Source organism: Sinohyriopsis cumingii, unplaced genomic scaffold (genome assembly GCF_028554795.1).
Source record: "Sinohyriopsis cumingii isolate HCF-2022 unplaced genomic scaffold, ASM2855479v2 utg002323l, whole genome shotgun sequence".
NCBI lineage: Eukaryota > Metazoa > Mollusca > Bivalvia > Unionida > Unionidae > Sinohyriopsis > Sinohyriopsis cumingii.
Genome location: NW_028316185.1, coordinates 250,001 through 272,442, shown reverse-complemented (window position 1 = coordinate 272,442; position 22,442 = coordinate 250,001). Strand labels below are relative to the sequence as shown.

At 34.3% G+C, this 22,442-nt stretch overlaps 1 protein-coding gene and 1 long non-coding RNA gene across 5 annotated transcripts in view; one reads left to right on the top strand and one right to left on the bottom strand.

Moving 5' to 3' along the window:
* Positions 1 to 22,442, top strand: part of LOC149770795 (uncharacterized) — a 126,528-nt gene that overhangs the window by 76,942 nt on the left and 27,144 nt on the right. The window lies entirely within an intron of this gene.
* LOC149770796 (uncharacterized) overlaps positions 13,724 to 22,442 on the bottom strand; it is a 10,521-nt gene continuing 1,802 nt past the window's right edge. The window contains exons 3-6 of the mRNA XM_089949111.1: positions 21,496 to 21,614; positions 20,635 to 20,721; positions 19,267 to 19,418; positions 13,724 to 14,180 (exon numbers count right to left, since the gene is read on the bottom strand). Of these exons, the coding sequence (XP_089805237.1) occupies positions 14,070 to 14,180; positions 19,267 to 19,418; positions 20,635 to 20,721; positions 21,496 to 21,614 (469 nt within the window). The 3' untranslated portion in view covers positions 13,724 to 14,069. The remainder of the gene's footprint in view (positions 14,181 to 19,266; positions 19,419 to 20,634; positions 20,722 to 21,495; positions 21,615 to 22,442) is intronic.

Sequence of the window (22,442 nt, the reverse complement as noted above, 5' to 3'; positions counted from 1 at the left end):
CTATACACCTTCTAGTCCCTAAAGTGTATTTTGTATGCATTAAGTTCGTATGAAACTATACCCCTTCTAATCCCTATTGTGTATTTTGTATGCTCTAAGTTCATATGAAACTATACCCTTCTAGTCCTAAAGGTGTATTTTGTATGCATTAAGTTCATATGAAACTATACCCCTTCTAGTCCCTAATGTGTATTTTGTATGCATTAAGTTCATATGAAACTATACACCTTCTTGTCCCTAATGTGTATTTTGTATCCATTAAGTTCATATGAAAATATACCCCTTCTAGTCACTAATGTGCATTTTGTATGCATTAAGTTCATATGAAACTATACCCCTTCTTGTCCCTAATGTGTATTTTGTATGCATTAAGTTCATATGAAACTATACCCCTTCTAGTCCCTAATGTGTATTTTGTATGCATTAAGTCCATATGAAACTATACCCCTTCTAATCCCTAATGTGTATTTTGCATGCATTAAGTCCATATGAAACTATACCCCTTCTTGTCCCTAATGTGTATTTTGTATGCATTAAGTCCATATGAAACTATACCCCTTCTAGTCCCTAATGTGTATTTTGCATGCATTAAGTCCATATGAAACTATACCCCTTCTAGTCCCTAATGTGTATTTTGTATGCATTAAGTTCATATGAAAATATACCCCTTCTAGTCCCTAAAGTGTATTTTGTACGCATTAACTTCATATGAAACTATACCCATTCTTGTCCCTAATGTGTATTTTGTATGCATTAAGTTCATATGAAACTATACCCCTTCTAGTCCCTAATGTGTATTTTGTATGCATTAAGTTCATATGAAACTATACCCCTTCTAGTCCCTAATGTGTATTTTGTATGCATTAAGCTCATATGAAACTATACCCCTTCTACTCCCTAATGTGTATTTTGCAAGCACTAAGTTCATATGAAACTATACCCCTTCTAGTCCCTAATGTGTATTTTGTATGCATTAAGTTCATATGAAACTATACCCCTTCTAGTCCCTAATGTGTATTTTGTATGCATTAAGCTCATATGAAACTATACCCCTTCTACTCCCTAATGTGTATTTTGTATGCATTAAGTTCATATGAAACTATACCCCTTCTACTCCCTAACGTGTATTTTGTATGCATTAAGTTCATATGAAACTATACCCCTTCTAGTCCCTAATGTGTATTTTGTATGCATTAAGCTCATATGAAACTATACCCCTTCTTGTCCCTAATGTGCATTTTGTATGCATTAAGTTCATATGAAACTATACCCCTTGTAGTCCCTGATGTTTATTTTGTATGCATTAAGTTCATATGAAAATATACACCTTCTTGTCCCTAATGTGTATTTTGTATCCATTAAGTTCATATGAAACTATACCCTTTCTAGTCCCTAATGTGTATTTTGTGTGCATTAAGTTTACATGAAACTATACCCCTTCTAGTCCCTAATGTGTATTTTGTATGCATTAAGTTCATATGAAACTATACCCCTTCTAGTCCCTAATGTGTATTTTGTATGCATTAAGTTCATATGAAACTATACCCCTTCTAGTCCCTAATGTGTATTTTGTATGCATTAAGTTCATATGAAACTATACACCTTCTAGTCCCTAATGTGTATTTTGTATGCATTAAGTTCATATGAAACTATACCCTTTCTAGTCCCTAATGTGTATTTTGTATGCATTTAGTTTATATGAAACTATACCCCCTTCTACTCCCTAATGTGTATTTTGTATGCATTAAGTTCATATGAAACTATACCCCTTCTAGTCCCTAATGTGTATTTTGTATGCATATAGTTTATATGTAACTATACCCCTTTCTACTCCCTAACGTGTATTTTGTATGCATTAAGTTCATATGAAACTATGCCCCTTCTTGTCCCTAATGTGTATTTTGTATGCATTAAGTTTATATGAAACTATACCCCTTCTAGTCCCTAATGTGTATTTTGTATGCATTAAGTTTATTTGAAACTATACCACTTCCTGTTCCTGATGTGTATTTTGTATGCATTAAGTTTATTTGAAACTATACCCCTTCTAGTCCCTAATGTGTATGTTGTATGCATTAAGTTCATATGAAACTATACACCTTCTTGTCCCTAATGTGTAGTTTGTATTTATTAAGACTAAATGCAACATAATGCTTTGTTGTCCTAGTCACAATTTTTATGTATTAAGTCCCTGTGTAACATAATTTATTCTAGTACCTAGTCTGTATTTTGCATTTGTTAAGACTCAATGTAACCTAATTACTTGTGGCCCCTATACACATTTCGTATGTATTAAGTGTACATGCAAGATAAGTTCTCTTGGTCGCTAGTCTGTATTTTGATGAAGAACGTTCTGTTCTGGTACATGTTCTCAATAGTTGAGAAATAGAAGATCATAAAAGCCAGGAAATGTACAGAACAAGACACATAATCATGCAAACAAACGACTTTGATAATTGATTACAATGATGTTATAAATGTCATTTTCGTAAGTGAACGTTTGTGTGTGAGATAAAGGCACAATGTCGTGCAAATACATATCAATTAATTAGAGACGAGAATGGTTAATTACTATATGTATATGTAACATAGACATTAATATCTACATAAGTTTGGTATTTTGTGCAAACGTTATTTCTTTGGAAAATTCCAAATGAGCAGTCCGTTGTAAAGACGCAGACACAGTTTACATTATGTGACCAGGGATTATTATAAATAGCCACTATTAATATTTGTTCTCAAATTTCACTAAAACTCGAGTCTTCACACGTACAAGCAAAACACTCATTAAATGGATTTATAAATCTATAGTATATGTTAATCATTCAAATTACATATATAAATTTTGATCCATCCATTGCGAAATATGCAAACTGAGCAGCCAGGTTTAATCGCAGACACTAAACTGAATATATATATATATATATATATATATATATATATATATATATATATATATATATATATATAGAGAGAGAGAGAGAGAGAGAGAGAGAGAGAGAGAGAGAGAGAGAGAGAATGTGCGTGTTGTAAAATCATCGTTACATTCTGATGAAAGCATTCTTTTACACCAAAATAAATAATGAGATGAGTCGTACCCTGTGCTAAATAACAAGGAAGTAGCAACAACAGCTCATGCTGCTTTTGTGTGAATTGCTTCGATGCAGTTCTGGGATAAACATCGCATTCATACTGCAAGGCGAAAAGAATAATATTTGTTGAAAAGCCTCACCTGATAAATGACAGTCACGGTAATTAGTTGGAAACATAAACATTGAAAAATAAAGGAAAAATAGACAACAATGTATAAAAGAAGTGGATACAATTTGACCAATATACTGAAGTGCTCTCTAATAATATTTAGACGTAAAGTCTTTAAACAATAATTAATATAAACGTGATGACGGAGTTCTAAACAAAGCAAATTAAATCAAACGAACTATGAAAACGTATCATATTTGTTCTGATATTTGTGAACAAACTTATGTCAACAGTTTGTAATATTTTTTTGGGAAAACATGACCGACTCTGCCTTTGAATGTTTCTGAGAAATTTAAGGGATACGAGTGTACGAAATTATTAGCAATGTAGAGAGTTGAGACAATATCCACGACAATATTTTTGAAGATAAAATTATTGGTTAAATGACATAAAGAAAACAAAAATGACTTTGGTTTACTACAACATAGATGGAGTGTGATAAAAACTGGAAAGGACAAGAAACTTAGTTAAGTATGCAATTAAAAGCATATTTCTAAACACCCACTAGAAATGAATGCATCTAGGATGCTTAGTTATTAAATCTGTGGATTTGCCATAACTTTTCATTGTATTATGTTCCTGGTATTATTGTATTAATTAAGTTACTAAATGTTCCAAATTTGCCCGATTTTTGTGGCGTCTAATGAATTCGTTTTAAGTTCAGCATCATCAAGGCTGCGTTAGCCCTATTGCGCACTAACTTGTGCACAACACGCTTATATTAGGAAAGTTTATTGTGCGCTGCATTTCCTGGAAGTGTTAGCATTGTTTAAAAGCAATGGAGCTTTCAGTTTAAGTGATCTTCCTGGAAATGGCTGGCTTATACTTTTTCGCTCTTTTTTTTCTTAAACTAAAACCAACTGGATGAACTGAATGAACACTTTTATTTTCAATTTAAGTATGATTCTACCTTCTGTTCAATACACTTGTCATTTAATGCTGGTTCAGAAACCAGCAGGAAACATTATCGTTAACGACAATCAACTAGAATAAATTCCAGTTAGATAGGTTGGTGTAGTATAACTTTTCGGCGTGCAAGTTTTAATGAACAAGTTTAAATAGTTGTGTTGTTTATATTCAATATTGTTAAGTGCACCTATCACAACTGATTTTCCATAGTAACGGAACAGTAAATAACAAGGATTAAGAGCGTCTAAAAAGTTAGGCACGTGCTTACTGCAAGTGGGTAAGTGCAGTGAATAGAAGATTACATGTTGACCTAAGGCAGCAGCCAGTCAAATCATATTCATGTGATGTTTCACGAGTAACATCTGCATTTTAATTCCCCATGTGTGTTTGCTTGCATACTACTGCAGAATTAACCAAAAATGTGCATAATGCCTGAACAATTATTTTTTATAAAGGTCTACTTGTATATGTAGTATAAAGCAGTGATGGCAGGTGCTCTAGAAATACCGAGCTTACGAGTGAGAACTTCAGAACATATTATTAGTTCTATGTTTATTAGTTTGGAAGTGCAATATATTATTCTCATTTGATTTCATTTGAGATCTCATTTGATTTTCATGTCATATTAGTAGGTTACTACATTTGTATGGGAACATATGAACGAGTTTTTTTTTTTCTTCAGATAGGTATACTACACGACCTTGTGAGTGCAGAATATCCATCAGACAAAACGAGTACATATGTTCTCTTACAAATGCAGTAAGCTTTTTATTGTATGCTCATTTTCTTATTCTACCTAAGGCTTAATTATATAAAGAAAAATATATTCGGAGAAAGAAAGTAACTGTGTTTCTGTTCTATCATTGAATGTTTGGAATCATAATATGAGTAAAATATGAAATCTTTCAATTGTAATTATCAAAAAGACGCTATGGACTATAATGTTAATTTCATTTTGATTGCAGTAAGGAGGATGTTATTGCACTTGGAATGTAGTCGTAATTACAGTACATGTTTTACAAGTGTAATCAAGATTTAGAACCCATGACCTATCTCTTGTAATTCGGATTTGCAGAACTAACATTTTTGAGGAAATTCAGGATATAAAACTGCAGTATATTTTTGCCATTCTTATTACAGTTAAAGAAGACACGTTATGCCTTGTCACTTCCGTGCTTTTTGTAGGGACCCCAACAATGCTTTGTCCTGTCTGACATCTATCGCTAGCCTAAATCCGAACAGTGTATCAAAACAGTTAACGCGTATATTGCAAAACAGCTGGTATGTGGCAGCCCACGAAGAAAGCTACTTTAGTTCATTCAAAAACAAATTTAATCAACTAAAACGGAAAGCGTCTTCTACTACATGAGTGGACATGATTTGTTTACAAAGTAGATCCTAATACACTATACTAATATTGGGCACACGTGTCGTGCACATGCGTGCATATGAAGATGTTCAATATTGTAAAATAGTGCACGATTTTGACAATGAAAGTTAACAGAGACAAAAATGAGCATATAATAATTGTCAATATTGCTTTTTATATAATTAGAACACATGTGTTGTACTGACTTCAAGCCTAAGTCAAATATTTCCACAGCACAATTATTTCAAAGTTCCATTATGTTCAAGTTGTACATGAATAATAAAGAAACGGTATAGTGATGTATACGGCATTTGCCTATTCGGGTGAAGGAAAGGTCCTGGTACATTGGTACTCATGAAGAGTGAGGGAGGTAACACACATTATTTACTATTATACCTTATTGCTTGACATTGATGAATCTGATTTAACGTTATCACGGTCTGAATATGTTGAGAAAATGGTTTATTTTATGACATATCACTTTGTTTTTCGTTCTTGCGTAAGTAAAAGATTTATTTTTTTATTTATTTATTTATCTAGTGATACTAATACATAGCTATACAGGTAAATGCATCTCGAATTGTACAGTACATTCTAAGTTCTCTTCTTCTTTCTGTGTCATACACATCCATTTTTATTGTGGTGCAACGCTTCTAGGTGTACAATGTAATCGATACTTTCACAAAATTCCACCTTGAAGGCATTCACGTTAATGGGAATGTATTAAGCATACCAAGAACGTTTATACCAAGGATTCGAAAGCGATAATACCAAGAAACCGATTAGTGAAGTTAGTACTTCTAAGAAAGATTTGCATTGGCCGTTACCAGTGTTTGGGAAAGGGTGTTTCTTTAAAGTGGTATCGGATGCTTTATCTATCTATCTATCTATCTATCTATCTATCTACCTATATATATATATATATATATATATATATATATATATATATATATATATATATATATATATATATATATGACACGAATATGTTAAAATTACTGAGCAATTGTCGTATTGAATATTATCCCCTTCTTTATATATTGTTAATAAAATGATTAATGCTTGGTATACAACTGAGCTATATTGGTCTATATGTACTTCTACACCTAGAGTTTGTGTCGTACTGAACAAAGCATCTAATGCCCTACTGACGTTACAAGAATAACCGCCTTGTTTAGATACTGTGTTTTAAAATATTGAATATGTCATATAGCCATCCAAACCTAATAAATGTCTTCGATATCCTATCAGCAATTGTTTAGGACATAGATGTTTCAATTCGTAAAATGAGTAAATTTAGACCAAAACGGATGCTAAATTTACGATATGTCATAACATTACTATAATATGTTTGTTTTTGACAATACCTTTGAAGGAAACACCTTAACACATATTTTGTGTATCATTCTGCTCAGAACCTGCTAAAAGTAATTGGAATAAATTAAATAATTGTCTGTTAATAGCAGCCACTTTTTTGTACAACGTTCCATCTACCTAATATTAGGATGCACGTATTGTACGACATGCATATAGTTATGTGATATATATTGCAAAAGTTGTCACAATTTGCATGGGACATTGAAGTGTTCTATGCAAACATGGACTGTCCTCAGAGCACATTTATTTCCTTTAATTGCACGGCTAAGCATTCACTTTTACTATAATCAACAGACCCTACTGCTGTTTACTACAAATTATCTAAACTTAATGGAATATATTATGCAGGTTTTATCACATGTTGACCGGCTAAGTTTTAAATTATGTAACAATAATAACATACTGGAAGTAACCAAACATCGTCTGCATGGTACGGAAAACGGGGAAATATTTACATCATTTCGCTCTTGCTCTTGCTGATTTAGTTTCATTAAACATCAAGCAAATGAGGTTTTCTATATAATGTCATTACGTTTCCTAATTATTGAGAATAAAATACCGAATATATCAGAGGCAAAGACACCTTGCAATCAAATAAATTGTTTTTGAGTATATTTTCATGAATCTGGTCAATTTTAGGGGAGGGGTGATTGGCAGGTACATGTGGTTTGAAGCCTACTGCGACCTGATGCAGACATCAAACTGGCTGCAATGAAAAGCTACATCCGTCTCGTGCTGAAATGGTAGATATATACTTTGGGGAACTGTTCAAAACTGAGATCGATGTCACGCATTCAATTTCCGTTTAAAACCATCCGAGGATAGATTTGCTTAAACATTTTTCTGTTCAGTTTCACTGGAAAACATCGACCATGACTCAAGGGTTGAAAGCGGCCATGTAAAGAGTGCACTGGAGAGCCGAGTTAGCATGAGCAAATGTCTTCTATAAAGTTATATATTACTGGTGTCCGATGCGAACGAAAGGTATGTCCAGAATATGATAGGAACTTAGACAGTTAATACATATTAATGTATCACTGCCTTGTTGTCATATCAATTTTCATAGTAACATATATGCACATTTGTAAACTATTTGTATGGCTGGCAAGTGTTTCATTGTGGGTCAATGGCCCTGAGTGGTCGAGTTGTCTAAAGCGCCAGTAGCTTCTCGTGGTTCGGTGGTTCTCTCCGGGTTTTTCGGGGTTCTTCTGCCATCATTTATACTGAACTCAATGTAGAGCCTATCTGGTGCTGAAAATGGAGTTAAACCCTAGGACAAGAACATCAACATTATGGGCTATTGAAGGTTCCTGAAAAAATGTGGCTGCAATGGAAAGCAACTTAAATGTTAGACTAAAATATGTTTACACTATGTGAGAATGTATACAATTTTGATCGCTGAATCTCATTAGAGTTTCAGCGACAGTATTCAAAGACAATATTCCTCACATTTTATGCTGATTCAGACTGTGGTTATCCAAAGTAAGATTCAGACTAAGCTAAAAAGATTGACAGCGGTCAAGAAAAGTGTACATTTGATATGGGCGCTTTTACTAGATATTATTTGTTATACGATATAAAATACTAATCACCGATGCTAAAATAATCCCTCTCATAAGATAATACCTTCGAAATGATTACTAATTTAATATTATTCTAGATCTGCCAGATTATGTATTATTTCCATATCCATGTTACTCATGGCAAGGTATAAGACAAAGGCTCATTCAGTTGAAGGAATATTCCATGTACAATGATGTTCATTCAGAGTAGTCTAGTGTAAGGCATGTAACTCGGATTGTTTTATGTGTACAAGCGTATTGTTTGGCCTTGCAGAATCTACCTAAATTTTGTCCTGGCTAGAGCGGCAAAGTAGTTATTTTATGTTGTTTTGCTTTCAACTGATTTTGATGCATTTCCAGACTGTATGAAAGAAACAGTGAAAGCATTGTTCAGTCGGGCTAATTGATAGCAGTATAGATCAATACCTTTTAAATTATACAATCCACCCTCACCGTAAAAATTCCTATTTCATACACAAACATTTTGATTTTGGTGTTAAGCTGCAAGACGTATAATATAAATGACTGATAGTCTCAGAAGCTTCCACACTAAGAAAATCCTGCTTATGGAGACTTCATTCAAGAAGTCAATGACTTTTATTCAAAGAATGTGTAAAGGATATTACTACGTACGTGGAATATGTTAATTTTACACGGTGCGTATCTGCAGTTTATTTGAATCATCCGTACTACTTCGATCATCAACATGATATGAAACGCATGATGAATGATGCCTTTCTTAGTGAAACGGATTTCTAGTCAGTTTTCCTGATAAAATAACTCACATAAACATATATAAAATGTATAGATACTCATAATTTGCTTGAGTTGTCGCGTGGAATCGGTTGTTACATCATTGATTCTCTTAATTCCCGAATCAAAACAATATTTGCATTGATTAAAGAACAAAGCTGGAAATGTGACGAGTATTTTTCAAATATAATTTCAACAATACTGTCTCATGTGAGCTTGATTATCAGCTACGTCTGCACTAAATGGTTGGACGTTATGGGATATGATTGGGTGAGCGTCTTCTCAACCTTGATACTTATTTCTGATTTCTGAATCTGCTTATCGAACTTTCAGTAGAATCTTATATCATCATGATCTCACCAAACTTCAACTACAAGCAGAAGATGTGCACATTAAAGGGGCACTCAAAGCAACCTTATGTTGTAACTATTTTATATTCTAGTGATCTTATTTCTAGTCATTTATATAACCCTACATCATCAATACATCAGATAAGCGCAATTATCAGCAACCTCTTGCATACTAAATAGTTGATCTCAGTAGCGCAACTGCTGTTCTGAACATGATGTTTCTTTTCCAGTTGCTGGTCTGCGTATCATATCCCGAAATATATCCAGATACATTTTGTTGTTCACCCCATTTCTTATCTACATATCTGTCAATATCTTTTGCCCTCCTCCACTAATAAACGTTTACAATAATGTAATGTAGTCTCGTAACTCCAAGACGTAATATATCACAAAAACATGACATCAATCAAAAACGGTAACGGGATCGTTAGTCCTGAATAATGTCGGGTCGTGTCGACTTGACCGCTTTGTTAAAGTTCATTGATTCTCGTTCTTTGCGCCAGAAAAAAAAGGGGAAAAAACAAGGATTTTTTTCGAATATATTTGTCCCAAAAATGCATACATACGTACTTAATAAATATTTATATGCACATTTGCCATTTCAACTGGCAGCTAGAATAATTTGAAGCAACCCAGCAAAATAGTCGCTACATTACTAAAATTGTACTGGACAAATTATTTAGTTGTGAATAAAAAGCTAACGGAAACTATTGCATTAGAACAAAGTTAACAGTGTACCCTACATGTGTGAATTTGGTCACACTGTCTTCGTTATTGTTGACAAGTGTATTATTTGTCCACTGTGTTATTAAAGGTATACAGTGACACTGTATCCTTTAATTGTATGTGTTTTGGATACTGATATGTCTACACTATCTTTTATCTCTATTCTCTTAAGTACATATGCGTTTGCATGTGCATTGTATATTCTACGTTCTTAATGATTCTATCACAATTTGTACCTTGGCTTTATATCTAACTTGAAAATCGTGGATGAAGCTTGTATAATCAACAGTACTTCATTTACTTTATGAAGAAAATGCAAATAATTATGAAAAGTTTTGTGAAGAATATTATATTTATAAATTTAAGTTTGCTATAGAATTTTACACTTACGCACAGGAAGACAACGAACAACATGTTTTCCTTTTAGGCTCTTTCCTGTACAGAAAGAATTCCTTCAGTGTATGTAGACTAAATTGGAATTAGATGGAGATATTCTATTCAAACATGAAGTTTACTGTTTTAGTTTGGATTCATTGAACATTACGCTAGTTCTCTTAAGTGAAATACAAAATATACACACTCACCATAAGCTGGTACCTTTGAGACCATAATAAATTAAATACTCACGTTTCTTATTTGGACTATCAAACTTAAAGGAGTATCCTGTAACATTCTCGTTGGAATATAATTTGAGTAGATTGGAAAGGATATTTAAAGAACAACATATACAACAAACCAAAATGGAGAAATACTGATTTACGGATTTGATGGTTTAACGTTTCATAAAGTTAAAATGATGATTCCGTGGCAACATGTATCAGTTATTTCATTATTTAGCTTGACTACGGAACTGAAAGTAATATCTTGCACATGTGCTTGTTTTATTTAAACCCTTTACAATGAATTATGAAGGAATAAGAAGGCAGTTTAGTTTTATTTCTAATCTACTCCTACGTTTACAGAATTAAGTAATTGTCGGTTCCAGCTATTGATTAAACAAATATATGTTGTGTGAACAGTAAAGATGGAGAGAAAAGGGAACGAGCATAAGGTCTGTTAGTACTAGAATTATTGTAAATGAAAAGCAAATAATATAATGATGTACTAAAATAGATTCAAACCTTCTTTACGTTGTCACAATACTATATGCAGTTCGTTGTGATATAAGATCTTTTCACATTCGTAATGTGGCAGAGTGGTCTAAAGCGCTCATCGTTACGGATCACTGCCATCACACCTCTGTCTGTGTTGGGTCGAATCTCGGATTCGGCCAATGTGGGTATGTGAGAAAGCTGGCCAGTAGTTTCTCGTGGATCGGTGGTTCTTTCCGGGTCTTGCAGGGTCTTCCTCCACCATGTATAGCCTATCTTGTGCTGAAAAATGGCGTTAAGCCCTACAACAACAACTACAACAACACAGTCGTAATTGAATTGTCTATGTGACGCATTTATAAATGCAAACATTTATACTTCCGATAAAAATTAATCAGCTCTCTTGTTAAAATTTAGCTCCCCCTCCTGAAAGCACGTCTCATTTTATCAACCAGTTTTAATCCAATTTTGTAAGGCATACCAACTTTATTTCTTTCCTGTAATTAACGACTAGCCAGACGTGCATGGTTTTCACTACACGTTGTAGAAGTTACTGCCCATAGCAAGTGAATCTGCTTAATTTATTCCGGTTATGATAGAAGATGGCACTTAGTTGAAACGGACTCGAAGGTTTAATAGTTATAACAATGGATTTGAATGAGAGATAATTTCATGTCAAATTTGATGCAGTTGACCTCTCAGCAGGAGGTATGTGCATCTTCAAATATTTTGATAAAATCTGCAGTTTACCTTGCTATTATTTATAATTATCTCTTCGTTGTAAATGTAACTTAGTTTTCAGATTATCTTAAAAATATAAACCTTATAACTATGATTGAAGTACGAGAACTTAATGCACCCAACTATAGAAATGCACAAGCTCACCAAATTCTGCAGCCAATTAAATTGAACAAAACGAACAGATTATGCAGAACGACTGGACCCCAAACTTACGCAAGAGGCAAAACGTAATGGCCGGTTGCTGTTCTGGATTTGACTACCTCGTGTTCTATTAGATGAAATGAAACCAACCAGCGTGACCCCTTGTACCAATTAGTGGCCAGTCAACACTGTCATTAAAGAGAGAGCTAAAGAGAGAGAGAGAGAGAGAGAGAGAGAGAGAGAGAGTTGGGGGATCTCAAATAACCAAATGAGTACTGATTTATTACTGAATTAATGCAACAAGTTGTATAACGTCCAGCTTTTGCGACCAAAAAGCTTGACATTAATCAACGACTTTCATAAATTTAATATTAAATCATTACACATTTTATTCCTTTTATCACAGTTTTTATTTCATTTGGAAAATATTTAGATAGAAAGAAGAACGAATAATTTCATTCATTCTAACAGACGTTGCACCTTTCATCTGTTGTGGGTAAAAATAATCCCAAAAGAATTTGAACTAGTATTAAGGTTTAAAGGTAGGATATACTTTTCTTGCAAACTATAAGCCAAAGAACAAACGTCCTTCCGAAGAAGAAAAAAGAAACAGTACATTGTATACATACAAAGTCATTTTGCAACATAGAACGTTCAAGTCGCATTGTTTGATGCAGTACCCGTCAGGATGCAATGGGCGATCCATGTATAAGTAACATGTAACTTTCATTACTAAACCGAACGGTATCGCAATATTCATATGCAAGATGGTTTACTGGATCAAGAAATGATCATACTTACTGTAATTTACTGTGAACGGATATTTGCAGTACTTGACTTTGAAAATAAACTACAGAATATGTAAACAAATTTGTTTGTTTCTTAGTAGGAAACGCGAAAATATGCAGTGGCCGGATATGTTGTTCCTGTCTTGGGGTTTTATCAATTTTTCATGTCATTATATGCTATACATGATATAACAAGCTCCGTGTTAGTAAACTGGCCATATTCAGACAAACGAGACATTCTTTCCGCAATTATTTTCGTGATTCGAATCGAAAAATGGCCATTGAAAACAAAAATTTCCAGAAGGCGTGGTTAAAAATGTTTTTCCACGACCACAGCCAACCAGTTAAGTGAATACTGCACAATAATTTCATGGACTTATTTGGACCAATCAGAATCGCATAAAGCGATATGTTCATATTTTATAATATCAAAAATATGAAATTGCACACACTATAGGGAAATTGTACCGACTATGTGTAAGATTATGGTGCTCGATCGATGCTGATTATGATTGATATTCAAACTTCTCAACAGACTTGCGATGGAGAAACTAAGGGAGACAACTTTCCAAGGAAAAGTAATGTCTCGAGAAAGCTTCGTATAGCAATAATTTAGACAGCTTGAATGAACGTGTTGATACGTTAATTGTTTTTTCAAAGACTTAAGTTTATTTGATTCGTACATAGGTTTAATAGTAATACGCAGTAATAAAATATTAGTACACTGCACATTTAATAACCTGGATATAAATGTATGTTGCAAAATTAATACAGGTAACAATTTCAGTGATATATCACATATTCATTTTCCTCTTATCAGATCAATGCAAACAAAATTGCATCACTTACCCTCTTTAAGAAAAAAGTGAAATACTCTCATTCAAACACGCACCATCAATCAAAAGTGATAATTTCCTTTGAAATTTAATTAACTTGATTTGTATCGTATGTCACATTTCAAGAACATACTCCAGCAGTCCAGGTAATAACAGTTATTTCATTTATTTATTCTCCACTTTCTTGGCGACAGACGATTTATCCTTGTCAGGTTCGGCAAACTCTTTCCCCGCAACATCTAGCGATGTACATTCCAAAATAGCAGAGTCATCAACCTGCAAGCCACATTAAGAAAATAATATGTCAAGCACCGTTCTATTGCAAATAATTTCATAATAATGTATAATGTACCAGATATGAAACTGACCTACAATAGCATAGAAAGCTATTAAGAAATATCGTTTCTGATGTCAATATTTAATAAATATGTACAAGTTTGTACATTGATATTTTGTATAACTTCTTAGGTCCAGTGAAGCTGGAATAAAGGCTCCCCACATAAGATGGATAATATATATATATATATATATATATATATATATATATATATATATATATATATATATATATATATATATATATATGTATATATATATATATATACATACATACATATGTGTGTGTGTCAGAAATACTGACAAACAACTATGCCCTTTCGGAATCTACCAAATCGTTTTTGAAGGACACAGCTTCACAAAAGAACAGTTCCACAAATCGACATCATTACAAGACACAAAGCACAAATAAAACACCTGTACTAGGCATAGTCTACATTGTGTTTGCTGTAAATAGGTATAATTAATTACAAAAAAATGAGCGATATTACGTGTTGTTTCATTTTAGTGCTAGCAAGTCAAGGTAGCCTAAAACGACTGATCCAAATTGAGAACAGTAGTAGGTCAGCACTTAATTGTTTGCGCCGTCTATACAAATTTCCATACCTGAAGTAATATTTCATCCTGTAGATAGTATTTCGCTGGGCTGGCTGTATGATAAAAGTTCATGAATGTATGTTCCACAGAAAAATTGCATGATTGATTTTGTAATATTTAATAGCTTAATAAACTCATTTTTTGTAAGTCATACATTTTTGTTTTTCATTTTTACATAAAAAGGATAGTCAAGACCATATGTTTGAGAAAGTGAATACATCTCTGGGAAACGTGATTCTCGTAACGGTTCACTGGCTTTACTTATAGCGAGAGAGTCCTTTATGTCTTGAAGGTAGGAGGTAGTTAATGTAGGTGGTGTATATATATATATATATATATATATATATATATATATATATATATATATATATATATATATATATATATATAATCCAGTCCAATAGGGATTGTTGTGTGTTGGTGAAGATAATTCATGATTACTACAAATAATGTTTCTACACGATGTGTCACGTATGGCTTGGTGAACATTGGAATCGAAAACAAAAGCTAACCTCTTGTAATTTCCATCGTGGCGTTGGAACATAGAGTTATACATTGCTTCAAGGGTTCGAATAAGCTTATACATATGGATTAATCATGAGTTTGTGATATTGCTGCTCAATTGTGTTTTCAGGTTCGAAAACTCTTTCAGATTCTGCATAACGTTTCCCCACTAAAACGTGTTTTACACACGTGCGTATATGTGATCATAATCCACGTGAGTCCACTAGGAACCTTTGGTTCTCAAGTTGAAACGGGAAATTTGAAACAGAAAGTGTCATTACGAATAATATTAATCTAAATTGCTGAGCCAAGTGATTAGGGACCCGGCATTCGATTGAAACAATCCCTTCCACAGTGGACTTATTGCCCTCCACAGTAAACATATAAAATCTAAAGCTAACAAAGCTATAATCTATGTTGGAACATCAGTGTTTGACTTGCTGAAGCTTCTAATGTACGAGGTTTAATATAATTCGGTCAAGCTACGATACGGTAACAAAATCCAAGCGTTATACACAAACATTTATTCTTTGCTATTTATATCAGCAAAAATTTTGTTTACGCGGTCACGGGACAATTCCCTGAAGAATTTGATACCAGATTATATTCAGTGTATCACGCGCTGATTACCAATCAAGATACAAAAGTTATAGGGATGTTTAAGGACGAATTTGCGTGGAAACCCATAATTTATTTGTTCTTGTTGGTGTATGCAAGATATTAAAAAGGCAAAATGAAATCCACTTGTGCTTGTGCAACAGGGAATGTATGTGAATTATCTTCGATAGCGACTTGAGTTCACAACTGCGTCGAATTTAGTTTGGTCGAAAAAAACGTCACACGGGTGTGTATCCTTGCACAATGGTAAATTAGTCCCCACTTGACACCAAACGGTATAGTTTCTTCGATGGCACGAGTACCTATGTGTACGAGAAAGCGCAGATCGTATGAGAATACGTCCTAGTGGTAATTGTAAATAAGCTCTCACAAATACTCTACATGATGTTCACTCGACATCATCTCCACTGGCTTTCTCCCCGCGAAAACCGATGATTCCAACGCCTATTGGTAGAGCGTTGGTTGCTTAGGAATCTCGAGTTAGTCTGAGATCTAAATGTACATATGACATTGTTCACCTTTCAGCTTCGTCTATGCATACATACAATGAATCAAATTGTTTTCAAGTTGGTCCAACGCGGGTGGATGTAAAACTGTTTGTGGGTAAGGGCGATAGTTGCCTGACGAATAGTGTTGGCAGGATTTAATCCAATCATGCAAGTGGATTCATTATTCAAGTTTGTTTAAGTCGACTCACCTAGTCGTTAGACCGCACTTCAGATTCATCAATTACTGAATATACTGGTGCCAAAATAAATGTTCCACAAGAGTACGTTTGCATCATAAACAACGACCTAATCGCGATGAATGCTGTCACATTCCCGACGAAACAGCTCCTCCGTGAATGGTATGAACTGTTGGCGTGGTATAAAATAACTCAATGTGTTTTCCCGTGAAGGCCTGTGTTCTGATGCGGTGACGGAATACGCGATATTAGATCATTGTAAGCTGTCAACTGAGGCATATTTAAAAGCCAGAATGGGTACGATATTGACCATGAACGGTTTATATCTGATGGCATGAAAATAAATTGGGGTTTAACAATCCCCTTCTCATTGTTTTTAATCCACATTGATTCCCGTGAACCTTGGCGTAGAACATATTTTCGATTTACATGACTGTTTTGCCGGGTACTAGCCCATATTATCTAGACAATTTGGCACAACTGACCGTGGAGTGAGATGACTGCATTGGTGTACTATAGGTAGACTAAGCCTTAACAGTGCCAGTTTACTGATGGCAGGACGAGATATTTATTAATGTAAGCAATCTCATAAATCAACATTGTGTGGAATATCGGCATCGTAATTGACTTCATGCAGGCAGACTCTGGTAGAATATAATCCGATAGTGACGTTACAGGGTCATAGTATCACCTATAGCCATGTAAAAGTCCTTATTTAGGGGCGTGATACAGGATAATTAATGTACAGAATGAGTGTGTATTTACGCAGTACATAACGGCGTCTGATGTACATACAGATGTGGAACTCGCAATTTACATTGATGCTCCGTGCATTTAATATTATCCAAGACGGCCCCGCGACCCTACATCGATAATATTAGATTGTCGGTTGGTCTTTGTTGAGTAGCATGACAACATAAGCTGGATCTGTAGCCAAGATGGAAAAGTAAAAGCAGGACAATGTTCTGGTGGCTGCAACAAACGACTCTCTCTATTGATGTTTGGAAGGCAGATGTTTCTATTGTCAGTAAGATCTAGATAAAACGATTGAGTTTGTCAGGTTACTTCTAGATATCTAGGTGAACGGGGCAACGCTGACAATTCCTGTGCAATATAAAGAAAAACTAGAGACGATTGTCTAATGCAGCAACCCACCATGCTCACAGAAAGTCCGGACTGGGATAAGATCACTAAGTGAACGTTCCACTCAAGTTTTAAAGACATGAGAACGGAATGACTCCATATCCTGTGTATAACTGTGTGGTATACAAAGCACTGGGTCCATAGCAAAAGCCTGTGGCTGATCCATGAGAGTGCATTGTGGTGCGGAGTAGGCAAGCTGAACAAAAACCTTCCGTCTTTTGGCTTAATTGGTAAGATCGACTTCAGTAGTGACCTGTTGCGATATGAGACGTATGACACAGTCTGGGTGTAACTGAACAGCGCCATTTTATTTTGCGTGACATTTTACCGTTATTACTATTAGGACGGACTAGCGATAATTGGTCTACAAAACCGGTCCATACAAATGATATGCGTTATAATATCTTAGTAGGCTTTATTCAGTCTTGATTTCGATGAATTCAGTCGGTGAAGGTCGGCCGTTTTGGCTTACAGTATGCAACTGACAGCGGTGGTTAGATACGGCGACTTAAAAACGGTCGCTAAGTAAAGGCTCTCCTTTGATTGCAAAAACGTGAGAAGGAAGTGATCTGAAATCCCTTGGGGAATGAGGCAGAGCAATCGACCTCTGGAACCAACCGATGTGCCACTATAATCATGGTCAGCATGGAATCGTCGCATTTGTGCGCGAAAACTCTTGAATAAAGATACATCACCGACAGGTGTGAAATCTCCCAAAGAATATTGCATGACGCACTTGTTAATCAGTGACTAATCCACACCGGTAGTATTGGCCAAAATGGTATGCGAAACTAATATTGATTTGCCCAATAAAGAAAAACTTTCTCGACTAATAATTGCCAAAGTCACACTTATCCGCGTAACAGGTATCTTAAGAAGATACATAATCGGTGTAGTGTTAGGAGAAGAGGTGGAACACCCCCATAACGCACAATCTGCGGAAACATAATATCTCCCGGGAAGACTGCATGGCGATGCCAGTAAAGAGAATTAATTAGCTCGAATTACGTCTGAGCCTTGAACTCAAAGAAGGACAATCTGTAACTGAATTATACATCGTGGTAAAAGTATTAATAGAAGACCCTTGACGAGCCTACATAGTTATCACTGTGAGAAATAAACTAAGCGGAAAAACAACAGCTCCGAAACCATTAAGTGGGTTTGAGAGACAAAGTTTTCTCGTGGACGCATGTGGGCTACAATTACTGGAATCGGTCTGCAGATCTTAGATACTCATTAACATAATAGAGTAATTGTGTGAATAAAAGTGGATGTTCAGTATAAATCCTCGACAATTTCAAGTTTTCAAGTGGACAAGATCCAAGCTACGATTAGAAGGAAACGTCCGTCAAAAAGTCATCCTTGTCGAGCCATATATGTAATTCCTAAACAATCATAATGATATCAAAATACCAGTGAAATCCTTATGGTTCTGTTCCAAAATTACACTAAAGATTGAAACAATACAAATATACATACCTTTTGAAGGAGAGTGTATTTTGGGTGATGGTGTTCTTTAACAGGATTATTTTCGGCTCTGTTGTAAGCACATAGAAGTGCCCATCGTCTTTTGTCGCTTGTATTTTCACTGCTGCTGTGTAACAGGTTACAATGGAAAAAGAGAGCGTCACCTGTCGAGATACAAAATAAATACAGCATTAATAACTACGTATCTGTCTGACATGATCCTTTAAACTTGTTTTTTATATGAAAATCTTTCATTGAATTTATCTCACCAAGACAAAATATGACCAAATTAGGCTGATAATGTGATAACCTTAACGATTACCATCGACCGATTCGGTGGCAATTTATTCTCACATTATAGCTTCCTTGCAAGGAAATCTAGCGATGTCCTCTACACACAGGACATTGCAATCTCAATAGTTCAAAATGTTGTTTTCTTTAGCATAAGTCGTCTATATTGTTTTGTCAAAGTTTAAAGAATGTGTTGATTTTGTTTGGTTCATTAAACAAAAAAGAGGTGGATTAAAAATATTGACCTTTCAAACAACAATGTGATTATCGTTTGATAATGAAGACAAACAAGTCAATGAATGATTAATTTACCTTTCCATTCCCATATACAATTTCTTTAATTCCTTAAAATCAAGAACAATGTAAACGAGAACATAAAGATTTTATTTGCAAATGACATCGTCTTTGATGTCGAATTGGGTTATCAAAATCTCGTCAGCATGATATTTTTATCGGATTCATTATCAAGGCAATATACCTTTTGGTAAAACAAGGAGCACTGACTCTAATGTGTTTGAATGATTATGTGGAGAAGACAATGTATTTGATATTAATATCCCTAGACGTCAGCAGTAAGAGAACTAGATGTGCCAATCTGTCATCATTTCTACATAATGATTGTGCAGACTAAACAATATTTTTGCACATTGTTGTGATTAGATGTCAGTAATGGAACGTAGATGTACCCATCTGTCATCATCTGTACATAAAAATTATGTAGACAATACACCACATTTGCATCATAACGTTGTTAGATGTCATTTAAGTGAACGTGGATGTAACAGTCTCAGTGAAATATGCTTGGATGCTTATGTAGACAATATATTTGCGTAAGGCTGTAGCTAGATGTCAGTAAGGGAACGTAGATGTACCAATATGTCATCCTTTCTACATAATCATGTTACAACGTTTCAATCAGTAGTCTTTTTTTCGACGTTAACTACGTCATAATGATCACGTATTCTTTGTAAATATGTTATTATACTGACGGCTGCTTAATACTTTCAGATATTTGCTATGTTTGGACAAATTATTGTTCGTTTTAAGTGCAAGAAACTATACTCAGTGTACAAATACGGTGATATCAACCAGAGCTTAATTCAACAAATTTATGGGGAAAATTATTGTCCCTGATTTGTTTTACACGCTCCATGTCCGCGCCCATTTGTCCAGCCACTTGTAATACAATAATGACATTTTTAGTTTAATCACATTTGATTTAATAAATTTGTAATTTGAGGTTTTAAAGATACAATATAAGAGGTACGAGCGAACGAAATCTAAATGTTTATAAAGTTCTTCTCCTGTCATTTTTTTAATTTTCTTTAATTAAAGTTTGAAATGCACTCTTCATGATATGTTCATATGAAAACCTATATAAGGATGAAAGGATATGTAAGAATCGTCGCTTTTTATTGCATCACCCATATCTACATAGTTCTTTTTCTTCTTCACCATGACTATGTAGAAACACTAGTTTCTGTTACAGATCCAGAAATATCTACTCTTCTCATTTTATTTAATTTATATTCTGTCATTTGTCATGTTCGTAAAATAAATAGTATATGAACTATAAACATAATTACTATACATATCATTATAAAATATTACTAAAAATGATATACAATGCGTTTTCAACATGCGCTTTGTGTCTTAGGCACTCCTGTTTACACATTTCTTGTATTATTTTCCATGCTTGCGAAAAAGAAAGCTGTAGGAAGACTCGTGTCACGTACGTTTCTTCATGTCCAGATCAAATAGTTAAATACTTATATGTCTAGATCAAAGATGAGAATACCTACATATCTATATCAAAGACAAGAATATATATACGTCTATATTAAAGACGGGAATACTTATATGTCAATATCAAAGATGAGATTACGTGTATGTCTATATCAAAGAGGGGAATGGCAGTTTGCAAGAAAAATGAAATTCTTCACAATAAACTATTTTTTCTCCACGATACAAATTTTACCTGTAAGCATGCATTTTCTTTTTTACAGTCATCAATTGCAATAAAAACAGTCATCATGTCTGGTTTTAAGCAACCATTATTGTACCAGTAGCTGAAAGTAATAGAAAATGGTCCTTAAATATGCTTCCTCTACCAGTATGTGGTAGACTCGTTCGAGAAGGTCCGTTTCGTTCTTATAATTACATACTGAAATGTGTTACCAAAATCCATTTTTTGGCAATCGTTCAAACTGTCACATTAACTTCTATTGGCATTCAGAATTAGCTTAGAAGTGTTTGAATGTTCAATCTTTCATTTTATGTTGTCTACTTAGTTATTTCTTATTTGCTAAACACTTTGTTCACTCTACCTAAGTAGGTCCACTTCTCTTAACAGCCAATTATGTCCACATTATAGCAGTCGCTTGGCATTGCATCATGGTCAGTAAGGTGTGTTAGCAACTGCTGTGTCTATATTCTTGTATTTTCAGAAGGTGTTTTAAAAATAGAAACAGGCGGCAGATATGCCACAACAAAAACTGATTAAATTAAATGGTTTATTGTCATTAGGGGTAATGATTTGTATATATTGTTTATTGTTTATGGTACGAAGCGGCTAGGACAATCAGTTAATCAAGACAGTTAAAACGAATATAGATTTATTAGATACTGGCTCTTGAACGAATATACAAATTATATATAAGTAAAAGTTCTTTATTAACATTGTAAGACCGGCATATTAAGACATCCACTATGGAATTAAGATACGGTGTTAAATGTGCGTTATATGCAAAGGTAATGTTCAGTGTAACCAGGTAACCTACATGCGTTCATAGAGTGATGCAACAGATTTACCAACTATTTGAGGTGTTAGAGACTTCATAAAGAACTTATACCAGTAACACAAAACTTAACGTTGAACCTCCTGCAGTCGCTGTCGC